The following is a 15,150-nucleotide window of genomic DNA, read 5'->3' on the forward strand; positions in this document are numbered from 1 at the left end:
CCCCACAAATAAATCCGATTTCACAACCACCTGATCCACCCTCTGTTTGGCCTAGAGTAAGATCCCGATGAGGCCCACTTTTTTTTCTGTCACCATCTGCTCTGATCAAGAGGGATTCAGTGTGGAACTCTCTCAGCACCAGTGTGACTTTTTAATTGTGTGTGCGGTCGGGCGCCTGAGCGACTTTGACTCGCCGCCAGCACGGCTGTCTTGATGTGTTGGCGTCTCCGCTCAGAGCTTGAAGCTTTTGTGGAACTCCACTTTCAATTCCCGTATTAAACGTACATTTGTCTTAAAATTGATGGCTGCGCTTGTGTATACTTTAGGTTATGGTCATTTTTATTGAATTAGGACGCACTGTTGCAATAGTTTACAAATGCTGGAAAACACTGCGTCTCTCTGCATAATTAGTGCCCTGTTTGTTGTCAAGTTTCCAAAGAAACTACATAGCTCAGGTGGATGAATATCCAGCAGTGAGGACAAAAACAGGACTGATTTATTTTCTTGTTTTGTGTTGTGAGACTAACTTTATGCTCCCATGTGTGAGGGCATCCAAACTCTTGCTTAGCCATTCATCTAATTCCTAACTGGTTGGTGTGCAGGGACATGCCTCACTTTATTGGCTTGCCTTCTCTCCAGTGAAATGCTCTCAAGAGATCGAAGGATGTGGGTCAACAACTGCAAAAGAAGTAGTTTCCCGCATTGCACCGGGACAGCTTCAATTTATAGTCGCGCAACAGCTGCTGTGGATGTTCGTTTGTTTGCAGAACGCAGAGACTGCTTGTATTTGGAACGTACTCAGAACTACACTCCACAGCTCCGACCTGTCTTTGGTTGGCCACAATAAAAGGCCACTCCAAAATGCGCAGTCCTGGGAGAGGCTCGAAAAACCAGTCAGTATATGTTTGTCTCAAATACCACATATGCCAATCTTGGGGGAGAGGCGGGGCACACCCTGGACTGGTCGCCAGTTAATCACAGGGCACATGTACTGTAGACTAGCAACCATTCACACTCACTTTCATACCTGTTGCCAATTTACCTAACATGCATCTTTTTGGAATGTGGGAGGAAACCGGTAAAAACCCACGCACACACGGGGAGAACATGCAATCTCCACACAGAGATGCCAGGCGGAAATTCAAACCCAGATCTCCTGACCGTGTGGCCAACATGCTAACCACTTGGCCACCGTGCGGCCCCTTACGCAGTTCACACTTAAGTAATTTAACAAAACATATTATGAAAGAACAGCTATGTCGGGATCCTTGCAACATGGGGCCATGCATTGTTATGCTCCACCTTTCGTATTGGCCTTTTATTGTGAGCAGCCTAAGGCCCACCTTAGATTTTTGAGTTCAGCTCATGAAAAATGGGAGCAAAAACAAAAGTGTTGCCTTTATTTCTGTTGCGTGGATGTATAGATCACAACTTGGACCTCAGACCACAGTGAAATCATTTGTCTTTCCAAGTCGTCATCCTTGAATATCAGCCGATATCGATGTTGATCCAATATCAGCACAGACTATGCATACTTTGAATTACTTGTTCAGTAGCGTGGAATGTTGGACAAGGCTTGATCAAGTGATATTACTCAAACGGAGAATAATAGTCAGCAACAGTAAGTATGAGAAAAACTGATCCATTGACTTGTTGATGCATTTGGTGTATAGCTTTATCGACAGTAGACATGTAGCGAGGCTCAACGCGGTCAATGAAGCATTTGATACTCACCACTGACGGGCTCGCTTGTTTCTGTCGCATGACAAGTTTTGCACTCAGCTGCAACATCTTTTTAGGACTTTAACGAAAGACACAACCACACGGCTGACATCCCTCCTACTCCTTGCTAAACACGCTAGCAAACGCACGCTTGTTGTGATCACGTGGGTCCTGCATGCTGACTGAAATTTTAGATGCAGGCCGATATATTCCAATACTGTTTTCTTCTTTTTAGTGTCGAATAGGGACACCCCTAGTATATACTGTCATTTCCTAACTTCCACACTGGACACGGCACCCTCGTCCAAGAAGGTGCATTTGTAGCCTCATTGCAGCAGAAAGTCCCCTTGGGTTGACAGGAAATGACTTGAACTTTTCCACTCGTCCGGGGGGCACAATAAGATACCTTCCGCACGTGCCAAAACTTGATGTCTGCAGCTATTCGGTGACTTAAGCAAAATCATCTCTTTCGCGCAGCTTCCCATCTTATCAGCCAAGGACAGCTTCCTGCCTCCCCTACTTAGCCATTGAAGGGTGATTGACTTGGATTAAGCTTAATAAACTGTGGATGTGCTCCTCAAAGAACTGCTAAAATATCTTCCAACGTATTCGGAGCATTTTTGCTCTTTCATGACGCCAATCAACTGCAATTTCTTTCCTCCTTTGTCACTCACTGGCCACTGCAAACCTGGAGCAGGGACAAACAAAATGTTACAGCCGGCTTGTGTGCATTTATAGTATGGACTTGTCAAACAAGCCGTTTATTTTGACACTGTGGGCTCCGACAGCGGCAATACACACTTAGTGTCGGGGCTTGATCATGTTTATGACCTTTAACCTGCTGTTTCATCACCCATCAGTTGAGCAAACAGTGCAGGGTTGATCGTGAAGTGACAGCATGGCACCTAATCGATACAAGAAGGGTTGCTGTGTGTGCAGTGGAGTCCTCGCTGTACGATCCAGTGAGTGTTTAGGCTCCCACCTGCCATGAAAGAATACATGCGACACTATAGGCGCCCGATTACCATAAGCTTGCATGCGGAAAACATTTGTTTTGTTTACAGGTTGTTGCTTTTATTTGGCCCCCCCCCCGTGAATACGTCTCTCTGCAAAGCTGCAGGATCTCTAATCCACACAGACTAGCCTGATTGAGGACGGCCGGGGTGGTGGGAAGCGTAACCGCAGGCTATTGTGTATCTAAATTTCCCACAATGCCGAGCTGCTGCAGAGCTCTGCCTCTCCAGATGTTGACCTCAAAAAAAACAAAACAAAAAAAAAATCCCACGCGGTGCTGCGGCTATGCAGATTATCTCACGTTCCCATATGTGTCATACAGCCACTGAAATTAATACAGCCATTTGCATGAACTGATTTTTTTATAGTCTAATTGCATGCACAAGTTTTGGAATAAAGATTTGTTTAGGATGTAGGATGCCCCCCCCCCGGGTGTATCCAGTTTTACGAGTCAGGTAAGTAAAAATAAAAAAATCTGTAGCTTTCCTAGGCATACATGTGAAACCACATATCCATGGATAATGCAGAAGGCCTGTCTCTCTCTCTTCTCATTCCTTCTTCCTGTGCGCGAATGGCAGTCAGAGGGCCCACAGGGAGGCGATCAATATTCCAGCGGCTTCCCAGAAAGGTCACAAGCGGGACTCGCCCGCTGTGAGAGATGTGTTCCCGCGCCCGCTCGCTGCCAAGCCGCTTTAAAGCCATCCTCGCGCAGAAGCGAAGAAAATCTCATCGTCTTTTTAGTATTTGACCTGCGACCTTGCGCTTTGTCAGGCCCCCGCTCCTGCCAGCTCTGAGCGAACAACTCAGCCAAGGCGTTTAGTGTGGCGACGGCGCATCAAGCGACACTCGCCAGGAAAACTCTTTCATTGCTCTCCACCGCCATGTCAGTCTGTGTTGGCGCATACATGGCTGCCATGGAATGGTTCATGCATGTGTTCATGCATGTGTACTGCTCCAAATCATCAATCTTACACATCATTTGAGAGTATAATGCGACCCTTTCATGAGGCATCCACTTTCTCTTCCAGCCCATCCATTTGGTTACGAATCAGTTTTGTTTCCTCAAGCCAAAGGTGTCAACAAACAGATCTGGAAGTATGGTCGAGATCTGCGTTCGGGAAACGTGTCAAAATAGTCTGAAACGCTTTTCAGTGCGTCTGTCCTCACAGGAAGTGACGGCAAAAAAAAAAAAAGCCCAAACATTACACACATGCCTATATCTGTGTGTGTATTTATTTATGATGAAAACATGAGAGACGATTACTTTCAAACTTATAGGTTAAACAATAAATGACATTATAGACCCTCAATATAAGACCGCCCCTCTACTTCAAGACACATTTTTGGAAAGTTTTTTTTTTTTATGAAAATGCAAGAAAAATACCAAAAAGCAACTAAAAATATCAATACAAAAAAAATAATTTGAAAAATGTAATCATAAAAATACATGTAAAAATAATTTTAAAAGGATATCATATCTTAGCTGCTCAACAGCAGTTGGATGAATCTCGTCCAACCTTTGAGTGTCACTCAAACCCGTGTGCTTGAGTGACAGGAAGAAAAGCTCCTGCCTGTTTGCATGTAGAAATCATTACAAAGACTTGTCTATGCCGTGTTTTTGTTGATGGGGAAAAATACTGTTTTATTATAATATGACATCCATTCATTCAAGAAGTTAGCAAAAATATGTCAGTTTTGCAGTTGCATCCATCCATCCATCCATCCATCCATCCATCCATCCATCCATCCATCCACCGTTTATCCGAGGTCGGTTTGCGGGGGCAGCGGCCTAAGCAGGGAAGCCCAGACTTCCCTCTCCCTGGCCACTTCGTCCAGCTCCTTCCAGCAGATCCCGAGGCGGTCCCAGCCCAGTTGAGAGACATAGTCTCTCCAACGTGTCCTGGGTCTTCCCCGAGACCTTCTACCGGCCGGACGCGGCCTGAACACCTCCCCAGGGAGGTGTCCGGGAGGCATCCTGACCAGATGCCCAAGCCACCTCATCTGGCTCCTCTGAATGCGAAGAAGCAGCGGTTCTACTCCGAGTTTCTCCCAGTGCCAGTGCTTCTGAGCTTATCTCTAAGGGAGAGCCCAGCCACCCTACGCAGAAAACTCATTTGGGCCGCTGTGACCGAAAGGACAAGATCGGACAAGATCAAGAAGAGTACAAGTGGCCCGAAAGCGGCAGTTTTGCACTTTGTGTGCGTTATTCACTGTAGTCAGTGTCCACTGTTATTGCTCCTGCTATCGCTCTTCTCTCCACCCCAGCAGCCTCCATAAGCAAGCCACAGCTCAGTCAAACCGTATTTTCTTGCATTTCCACGACACATCGCCCTACATATTTCATTTACTCATTTAGGCGTGCAAATCAATCTTCTGACGAGCAGAAGGCAAACGAACTGCAGGGAAAAATGAAAATGTAGGAGATGATGGAGGAAATGTAGAGGAACAGTGCCAGGAGAGTATCCATATAGGAATCCCTTTTACTTATTCATGCAGCAGCTCAGGATGAGGGACTCTCCCAGCCTCATTATGCGTTTTTTTCCCCCTCATAAGCTCGTGCCTCACATACAGCACTTGAAAGCTCCAACTCTTTCTTATTCCTGCTCTTTTTTTTAAATTTTTTTTTATCACATCACTCCAGGGAAGCGATGTCATGCTTCATTCATTGAGAAGCCTCGTTCCCTTTCGTCCTAAGTCCCTCGCTCTCCTCTGTTTTTCTGTCTAACAAAGTCATTTCCCCCATTTTGATTGTACTGAAATGACTTCTTTTTTTTGGAGGTTTTCCCTAAAATATGCTCACCCAAAATGGACTCTTACACTTATTATTCCAAGCATATGTGTTGCGCAGCTTTATTTGCATAGTGATTACAATTCCAATTAAGATTCCACGCTGATACCGCTGGGTTGTTTTTTTTTTGCATCTCGGGGAAAAGGTCAGTAAATGCAGCACTTTCCTCATTGCTATTTGCTTCCTCATCGCTGTTCCGTTTGTGGGCGACTAGACTGACCTGTGGCAGGAAATTAAGAAGCTGAGGCTCATTGAGCGTCCCCGCTGATGATGCTGAGGATAACAAATCCACAGAGAATGAGGGGAAGGAGCCTGAGGGCCAAACTGGATCCCGTTAATGCTCTTACTATTTTCTCCTGTTCCTTCATTGAGAGACCCCACAAATCCCCTGAAAGGACGCTTTAGCTCATTGGCCCGCTCAAATAAATACTGTTAAAGCACGGTATCATTTAAACACACTGCCAATGTTCGAGGAGTACCCTCCCCGTAGTGGCGGCGACAAATTTACACTCATAGATTCTTCTAGATCCGTTCCCTTTAGGATTAATGCAGGCTGCTTCCGTCTATTTTACAGGAGCTCACGTGAAAAACAACAACATTTTCTCTGTTATAGCGTGACTGCTGCTTTTCATCTATTTATTCTTTTCCTATAAGGGTATCCAAAGTGCAGCCCGGGGGCTAAAGGTATCATTTAACAAGCAACATGGAAAAATCTGCAGTAATTTGACCAGAATAAAGTCAAAATATTCAGAGAAAAAAGTTGTAATGTAACGAGAGAAAAAAATCGCAATTTAACATAATATGCAATGATATTACAAGAAAAAATAACATGGTTTTAGTACCATAAAGTTGAAATATTAAAGGGAAAAGACGTTATTTTTCAAAATAAAATAACATTAAATTTTTTTGAAAATGAGGTTGCGGAAAAAATTATTATTTTATGAGAGCAAATGAAATTATTATGGGAATAAAGTCGTAATTACGAGAGGGAAATTTACTAGAAGAAAGAAAATGTAGTACATAGCTAAAATAAAATAGTAGAAAAGTAAATAAAAGTAGAAATGGAAAAAACAGCTGTCATTTTATGAGAATAAAGTCAAAATATTTAGAAAAAAAGAAAAAATTGCAGTTTTATAAGAATAAACTCTAAATAATAATATGAGGGGAAAAATGTCATTTTAGTAGCACTGAGTTGAGATATTAAGAAAAAAAAGCATTTTTAATCATAAAACAACAATGTTGTAATTTTTCGAAAATGACGTTGCAGAAAAAGTTATAATGTTACGAGAATAAAGTCAGAGTATATAGTTGGAAAATAAAAAAAACACACCAGTGGAAAAACAGCTGTAACGTCACTAGAATAAAGTCAACATATTAATTCATTAAACGTTAATAAAACATTTTTACAAGAATAATTGTAATGAATACTTAATCATTTTACGAGCATAAGGAAAAATAATGTCATTTTAGTCACAATATTATGGGAATAAAGTCAGAATATGGCATCATGACTTTACATGACATGAGATTATAATATTACATATGATATGACATCATATAACGTCTTAGCACATCTACATGGGTTGCTTTACAAAATATCACATCCTTTCATTTTTCAGTATGTTGTCGCCTGTGGAAAAGGTTTGGACGCCCCTGCTGTACTACTAGCTAGGTATTTGTACTGAAATTGCTTAATGTAGTTCTGAAGTCATATTCTAATCCAAAGACATAAAGGATATCCTTATAGAATATGATGAGCATATTGAATGGCTTACGGTGGCTGGCTTTCCAACCCTGACCAGTAGTTTTGTTCCTCCATTGTTGTTGTGTTGTGAATATTCCACGTTCTAATGCCTCTCTGTGGTTTTGTGCCTCGTTTGCAGGATTTTAAGGACCCAGTCCCTGGAATGGTATTACAACAATGTGAAGAGGCGCTTCAAGAGGTTCGGCAGCGCCAAGGTTTTGAAGACTCTGTATAGGAAGCACATTATCGAGAGAGGAGCGCTATCTGATCTCCCAGGTAACCTCATCGTCTCCTGTCAGTGTGGACTCTCACACGTGTGTGTGTGATGTCCTCACAGCGATTACCTTGCGGGCCGTAGTTTGCCCACCCCGGTGCTGCTTGAGGCTGCAGTCCAATTCTTTTTGGTCCGAAGTGAATGGCAGCAGGAGCTTCTCTCCTCCTGATAGCATTGTTGTGACCCGGCTGCGGCATGATCAGTCTGCCTCCACAGGGCATTATTTCAAACCCCAGTAGGCTGGATTAAATGGATGAAGGGAGGACTGAGGGGATAAATCAGGTCAGACTTTGGGCTAAACTGGATGAGGGGAATGTTCAGGATGACTGGTGGAACTGACTGAAAACCTTTGTGGCCATTTTTGTTAGCAGGCAGAGTGATGTGGTCCTTTACTGGAATGTATTGTTATTGCTATTATTACATGTTATTATATATTATTATTATTAATGTTAATGTATTAATGCATTATTATTAAATGTGTGAATGCTTCCCAGCATTCACACATTTTTCATCATTTATTTTTGTACTTCTTCTAACTTCAGCTCATCCAGGACATGTTGGCCATCTATGAAGAATTTTGTTTCATGTACTGTAATTTTTGTCATATTCTGTGGTAATTTTCTCCTTGAAAATGCATAGGCAATCTGTTTAACGCCCCCTACTGGAGGAAAATCATTCAAATTTTTCCATTTTCCACTACTGAGCCATTCTGCCTATTCTATAGGGTGACATGGCTCAGGAGGTGGTTGTTTTCCAACCCGGTGGTTGCTGGTTCTATCGCCGATCCCGGTGTTCATTCGTCTTATTTGCACTTTTCCTTATATTTACATAATTTATGGTTTTATACAGTCATAAGAAGCAAATTATTCGGATAAAAAATTGTATTTTTTTGTAATAGTCAAAAGAGAGCAAACAATAATAATAATAATAATAATAATAATAATAATGATATGTATTATTTTATGATAGTAATTGCATGATAGTCGTCTGGGTTGAGACATTGCAGCAAAGACATGCGGACGCACGCTATTTGTTTGCTGGTCACACACACACAAGCCTTATCTCCTTCCGCTGGAGATGATGTACATGAAAGGCGCAAATCGCTGTCTCCTTTTTCTCTCTCGCCGCCTGCTTGAAGGTCACGCATTCTGCAAGGGTACGTGATCGATGTAAAACACCCACCGCCCCCTCGACGACTGTCATGTCAGCCGCCATTTCCCACCTACCGACAATTGATTTGGCGAGAATCGCTCCCGGGGCGATGAATAAAGAAATAAAAGCCAGCGTTACCGCTGCACATATCAAATACGACAATGCTTCAGCGATGGCGTTTATGAGAAGGTTTTACATTCCTGAGGCGTCGCCGCTATTTGAACGGGAGACCATTATTTTGAGTTTCTGGGCCACGTCGTAAAAGCCCAGGCTGAAAGTAGAGCAACAATGATGATGTAACAACATTGTTGATTTTTTTTTTCCTCCCTAATCCGGTGCGTGATGAAATTAAGCAAATACAGAACAGACTATGTTTGCACTTTCCAAGTTAGACCATAGGAAAACAATCAAATTAGATCAAGTGTTGTTCTGAATTTCAGAGAAACATACAACCACTTCCTCTGATTTGATTCCTCTGACTCCGACCAGGCCAGCGCTCCATTTCAGTTTGGCCTGCTGGGCATGCACCTCGAAACCACAACGGAGCGCTGCTGTCGGCGTGTTAAGGTCTGCAATAAAGTTGTAAAAGAGCGCGTGTGTCTCTGTCAGGATGCTACAGTATGTGCAAAATGTCACCTTCAGTCACTTGTTGGGGGTGGCTGAGTCTGCATTCATTTAGCACCCAAATGAGGCACTGAGGCGACTTCATTTTTCGGTCCTATCGTGTACATTTTGGTACTTATGCCAATCTATCATTGGTGGGAAAAAAAATTATCTTCACATAGAAAACTGCAAAAAAGACGCTATATTTGGCGTCAACAGGTCTACTCCCCGGGTCGCACGGTGGCCGAGTGGTTAGCATGTTGGCCACACAGTCAGGAGATCGGGAAGTTTGAATCTCCGTTGGGCATCTCTGTGTGGAGTTTGCATGTTCTCCCCGTGCGTGCATCGGTTTTCTCCGGGTACTCGGGTTTCCTCCCACATGCCAAAAACATGCATGTGACTCTAAATTGTCCATAGGTAGGAATGTGAGTGTGAATGGTTGTTTGTCTATATGTGCCCTGCCATTGGTTGGCCACCAGTCCAGGGTGTACCCCGCTTCTCGCCCGAAGTCAGCTGGGATAGGCTCCAGCATACCCCCGCGGCGCTAATGAGGATAAGCGGCATAGAAAATGGATGGATGGATGGAGGTCTGCTTCCTACGCGAGTCAGAGCTTTTCTTCCTGTCACTCACACACACACCAGTAACCTGGGGAGGTGCAGCCGAGACCCTGATTGTCTTTTTCGCTGTTGATTTTGTCTGAAAAACTTTTATTCCAGAAAAGAAGGATCCTCTTATATTTGAGTATTTGTTCACGGTAATCCCTCGTTTATCACGATTAATTGGTTCTAGACCCGCAAAATAGTTCATAGGTAGAGCATGGAAAACCTGTTTTTTGTTGTGGCACGACCCCAGGGTGCGGAGAGAAAGACCCAAGAGCAGGTAAAACGCCTGTTTATTCATGATAACTGCACGGCAGAGATCCAGCGACAGAAACAGGCATAAAGCGCAATGAACCAGCAACCAGCTGAACCAAATAAGGGCAAATACAAATCAGAGCCAGGAGCGCATGGGCAGAAAGTAAAAGCGGAACAGGAAGTTACTTCAAAACCAGAACTAAGGCATAAAAGAGAACGTAAAACAGCCTGTCATGTAGGCTAGCTCACAAAGCATGATGCTATTATCCAATATGGTTGACATAATAACAGAAAATAAAACACATAAGACATAAATAAGACATAATATAAACTTAAATGTTAGCAGTGGGAGATTGACTTGTTTTTTTTTTTACTTCCTGTTCTGTACAGTACTTCCTGCGGTGGCTATTGTCTCATCAATGTAACAATACAGACACCTAGTGGCCAGTGTAGAACACTACATATCGACGTTTTAGTTCATTTATCCATTTTGATGCTTCGAAGTGCTTTAAAAAAAAAGTCAGATTTGCTGAAATATGCATATTTTTTCACTAGTGATAAGCCGTATCCAACCATGAATCAGCATGATTTATGAATGAATGTATGCTTGAAAAACCAGGATCGAGTGAGGCTACGAAATTTGATGCGCAAAGTGTGGTGAGGGATTAAGATAAGACAAGATATGCCTTTATTAGTCCCACACGGGGACATTTCAGGTTTACAGCAGCGAGTACAAGTACAAGAGTGCAGTGCAAAGCAAACAAGAACAAATAAAGTGCAAAAACAGGGTAATGCAGATCAGAAGTTATATACACTATATTATATACATGTTGACCACGTCACAGGTTTATTGCACAGTTATTGCACGGTTTATTGCATTAGTTGCATGCTTATCATACAGGATTTTTTGGAGCAGTTTTGATTATAGAGTACAGGAAGGAAAGACCCGCGATATCTCTCCATCACACACTTGGGCTGTATCAGCCTGCCACTAATGGAGCTCCTTAGTGCAGTGAGCGTGTGTTGGAGGCGGTGGGGGTCTTTGTCCTTCATGCCCACCTCCTCCACCTGTTCCAGATGACATCCCAGGACAGAGCTGGCCTTTTTTATCAGTTTGTCCAGCCTCTTCCTGTCAGCTGCTGTGATGCTGCTTACATAGAAGATGGCAGAGGCCACCACTGAGACATAGAAGGTCTTCAGGAGTGCCCCATGTACCCCAAAAGACCTCAGCCTCCTGAGCAGATGGAGCCTACTCTGACCTTTTTTGAATAAAATGCAGTGGTGTTGTCAGTCCAGTCCAGGTTGTGGTTCAGGTGAACACCCATATTAGCCATATTGTGTTGTTATTTATAGGAAAATAACACTTTTCTCTTTGTAAAATATTCACTGGCTAAACATTTTACTTACATTTAGTTTTGCTCTGAAAGAAGCAGCTTCAGTGCATCTTACTCAAAAGAAAGTCAAACTTTGTCTGGCTTTTAACATTTCAAGGTCGAGCTTCTCGCTTCACAGCATGTTTGATTTTCACTGAATGTCAAATCATCCAAAAGAGTTCAAAACAAGTTTATTTGAGGACCTGTGGGAGTGAGCCCAATATGGAGAAAACAGTTTTTTGCCCTTCTTTCCTCTTTTCCTCTGTGGCTCAGCTTCTTTTTATAATATATGAACTGCATAGGGTTCAACATGAGCTCACGTGGCGCCTCTTCTACGTCGCTAGAATGCTTTTATGTCGCGGCGTCACGCTATTTGCCGTGAGATGCAAAGCGACGGGACTGTTGGGAAGTATCGCATGCAGGAATTTTAGTTGTTTTTTTTTCTCCTCAGAAATCTCATTCATTTCAAACAGGGGATTACTGTTGTCCCACTTTTCTCCTGTCGTTTGTGTTTGTTGTCGCATCCCCGTCTGTGGAAGGCCTCCCACCTCCACCACCACCACCAGGGAGATAACAGTGACTTTGGAAATGTCAAAATATATTATCGCCTTTCAAACGCAATATTCTCGCCGAGGGGAAAATGGAGACGTGGAGCAGCAGGGAAGGAAGCAAGAGTGTGGATTGTCTTTGTCGCCGAGCCTGATATTAACAAGGTTTTGGTGCGCCATAGAGTGGTGAATATCCTAAAATCCATAAAGCCTCTTACTGTACATACTCCTCAATTTAAAGGTTTAATATACAAGAATCCCTCATTTATTGCCATTAATTGGTTCCAGACACGACTGCAATAAGGGAATATCTGCGATTTCTTATTTATAAATGGAATATTTTTGTCTTTAGAGCATAGAAAACCTGTTTACAACCTTGTAAATAAGTTTTTCAACATTATTAGAGTCCTCCAGACATGATATAACACCCCTATAGTCATTTTGAAACTCGTATTAGCCAATATAGTAGACATAATAAGAGAAAATAAGGCATAAATAAGACTTGTGGTCGTGTGTGACGAAGTGATGTGGAGGGTTGAGAGTTGAGTTTTAGCTAGCTGTGGCTTGCGGGCGCAACAGTAGCCCGTGTTGGGGATTACTATGCCTGTTGTGAGATCATTCAAACCTGCGATGAAAGCCAGTTGTTCCGGCGATCAGGTCTTTGAGTGAGTCTCCTGAATGCCTTATGCAGTGGAACCTTGGTTAGCATCGTTAAAATAGGTCCAACTCTAAGCGAAACGGCCGCTAACCGAATCGATTTTTCCCATAAGAAATCATATAGATTCAATTAAACCGTTCCAGAAAGCCAAAAATGTTACGACAACACACGTTTTTATAATTTTACATGCACAAAATAATTTCAGATGCATTTAAATGATGAATGAAAGGTCACTTTTACCTTCATCGACGTGATCCTTGACGTGACTGTTCCCAAAAACACGACGCGGCAGCGAGGTCACCACCTTCCTCTTCAGCATCACCTTCCTGTTTTTGAGTAATTTCTTGAATTCAATCAAGTTTGACACTTCAGTAACCCAAAATTGAGCCAAAGAAAGTTGCAAATGGCAGCATTTTGATGAAGAAGGTGAGAAACACTGAATAGATTTCAAGAAATACAGTAAGTCACGGCAAAACAGGAAGGTGGCGTTGAAGAGGAAGATGTTGATCTCGCTGCCTGTTTCTTTGGCAACGTCACGTCTTCGATTAATGTAAAAGTTTAATCTTTAAATGGTCATTTATCCATTTCATTCACCATTTATATGCATGTAGAATTGCTTTATGCATCTGAAACTATCTAAATGTGTTTTGTGTTGACATTTTTGAGAGGCAACCGATGATGACATCATAGACAGGTGACATAGCTGACTTCTAGCTCCGGCTGCCATTTTGTTAGCAAGCTGAGGATGCTAACAGGGACGTTTTGTGATTAAAAATACATTAAGAATACAGTTGAACTCACGCAGTGTATAAGTAACACACCATATTGTACCCTGGCCGGAAAATGAACGCAAACAATTTTCTGTGTTAACCGAAAACCACGCTAACCGGGGCGGACGCTAACCGAGGTTCCACTGTATTTGTATTTTAGTTCATTTAGCCATTTTTATGCTTGAAAATGCTTAATTTAGGCATAAAATGTCAAATTTGCTTATCTGTGCATATTTTTGACTAATAACGGTCCGTATTCAGACCCGAAATAGCATGTTTTAATGATATATTTATGAGTAACCGTGACAGAGTGAAGCTATGAAATTCGAAGCAAAAAAGGGGTTAGGGATTACTTTACTAACTTTTGTGGGACGTCACTGGTTGACAGTAAATACTTGAGCTCCTTTTAATAGGCGGCCATTCTGTTACAGTATGCCACGGTGAGGAAAGAAGAGCAACTACCCAGTAAAGTCGCGTTTCTGCGCTCATTTATGTCAGTGGGAAGTGAAAGAAAGAGGCTGAAATGATTGTCTTTCCCTTGCTGGGTGGAATGATGAGAAACGACCAGCGATGCTCAGACACCCAGAAGGAAGTCATCATTTCTCTTGTCTGTGTTCCTTGAGCCGAAGTGCTGTTCCTTAGCGTATAGTGCAGGACAGGCAGCATGTTAAATAGAAGCCCAGCGCCACTTGGATGTCTGCAGTGGAGGCGACTGTCGCTGCGGTAATTGGACAAGCGCACGGGGGGGTGGTGGTGGTGGCATGTGAAGACGAGAGGAGGGCAGGCTGAAGCTCTGCCCTTCGTCAGATGGAGCAGATTTTGCTCGCTTGACATTTGCTGTCAGGACGAATTAGGCGGGTTTTCTGGTTCCTCGACTGATCCGTTGCCAGTAGTCCAGCACGGACGCAACTTCTGAAGTTTTTGGATTGGCGTGATGGATGGAGTTGACTCATTCCCACAATTTCTTACACCAGGATGACATGTTGGAGACACACGTTTAACGTCAAACGTATTTGCCTCTTTCTTTGTCCTTTTAGATGTTTAGACGAATATTTAAAAAAATATTATATGTATCACTAATTCTATTCATTTTATTTTAGTTCTTTTATTTAATATCATTATTTTTTCCCTCAGCATTGCACAAGATATATACTGTTTTTCTTCTTTTTTACTCATTTTCATATTACTTTTTTTTTTTTTACACCTTTTCCGCATGCAGTTTTTCCCTTCATCATTGCTTAAGCTATCTGACTCAATGCTAACATGTGTGAGTCTGTTATGTCTTATTTTCTCTTATTATGTCCACTATATTGGGCAATAAGAGTTTAAAGGTGACTATAGGGGTGTTATTTTATGTCTAGAAGGATTTTATTTTTGTTTTATTTTATTTTGTTGCATTGTGTTACATTGTCTTGTTTTATTTTATTGTATTTTATGTCGTTTTATTGTTTTTTTGTTGTTGTTTTTTATTTTATTGTATTTTCTTTTTTTATTTATTTTATTTTATTGGACTAGGTAGGAACAACAAGGAACTCTCTCAATGCTAACATGTGAGTCTGTATTATGTCTTATGTCTGATATGTCGTATTTTCTTTTATTATGTCTACTATAGTGGGGAATAGGTGTGTAAAGGTGCGTTACGTTGTTTT

The 15,150-nt window shown here is 42.2% G+C and overlaps 1 protein-coding gene across 4 annotated transcripts in view; it reads left to right on the plus strand.

Moving 5' to 3' along the window:
• The window catches only part of myripb (myosin VIIA and Rab interacting protein b), a 106,015-nt gene that overhangs the window by 61,087 nt on the left and 29,778 nt on the right, over nt 1–15,150 (plus strand). For all 4 annotated transcript variants that reach the window (XM_054765238.1, XM_054765240.1, XM_054765239.1 and 1 more), the window contains one exon: nt 7,408–7,544. In XM_054765238.1, the coding sequence (XP_054621213.1) occupies nt 7,408–7,544 (137 nt within the window). The remainder of the gene's footprint in view (nt 1–7,407; nt 7,545–15,150) is intronic.

Source organism: Dunckerocampus dactyliophorus, chromosome 21, assembly GCF_027744805.1.
Source record: "Dunckerocampus dactyliophorus isolate RoL2022-P2 chromosome 21, RoL_Ddac_1.1, whole genome shotgun sequence".
Taxonomy (NCBI): domain Eukaryota; kingdom Metazoa; phylum Chordata; class Actinopteri; order Syngnathiformes; family Syngnathidae; genus Dunckerocampus; species Dunckerocampus dactyliophorus.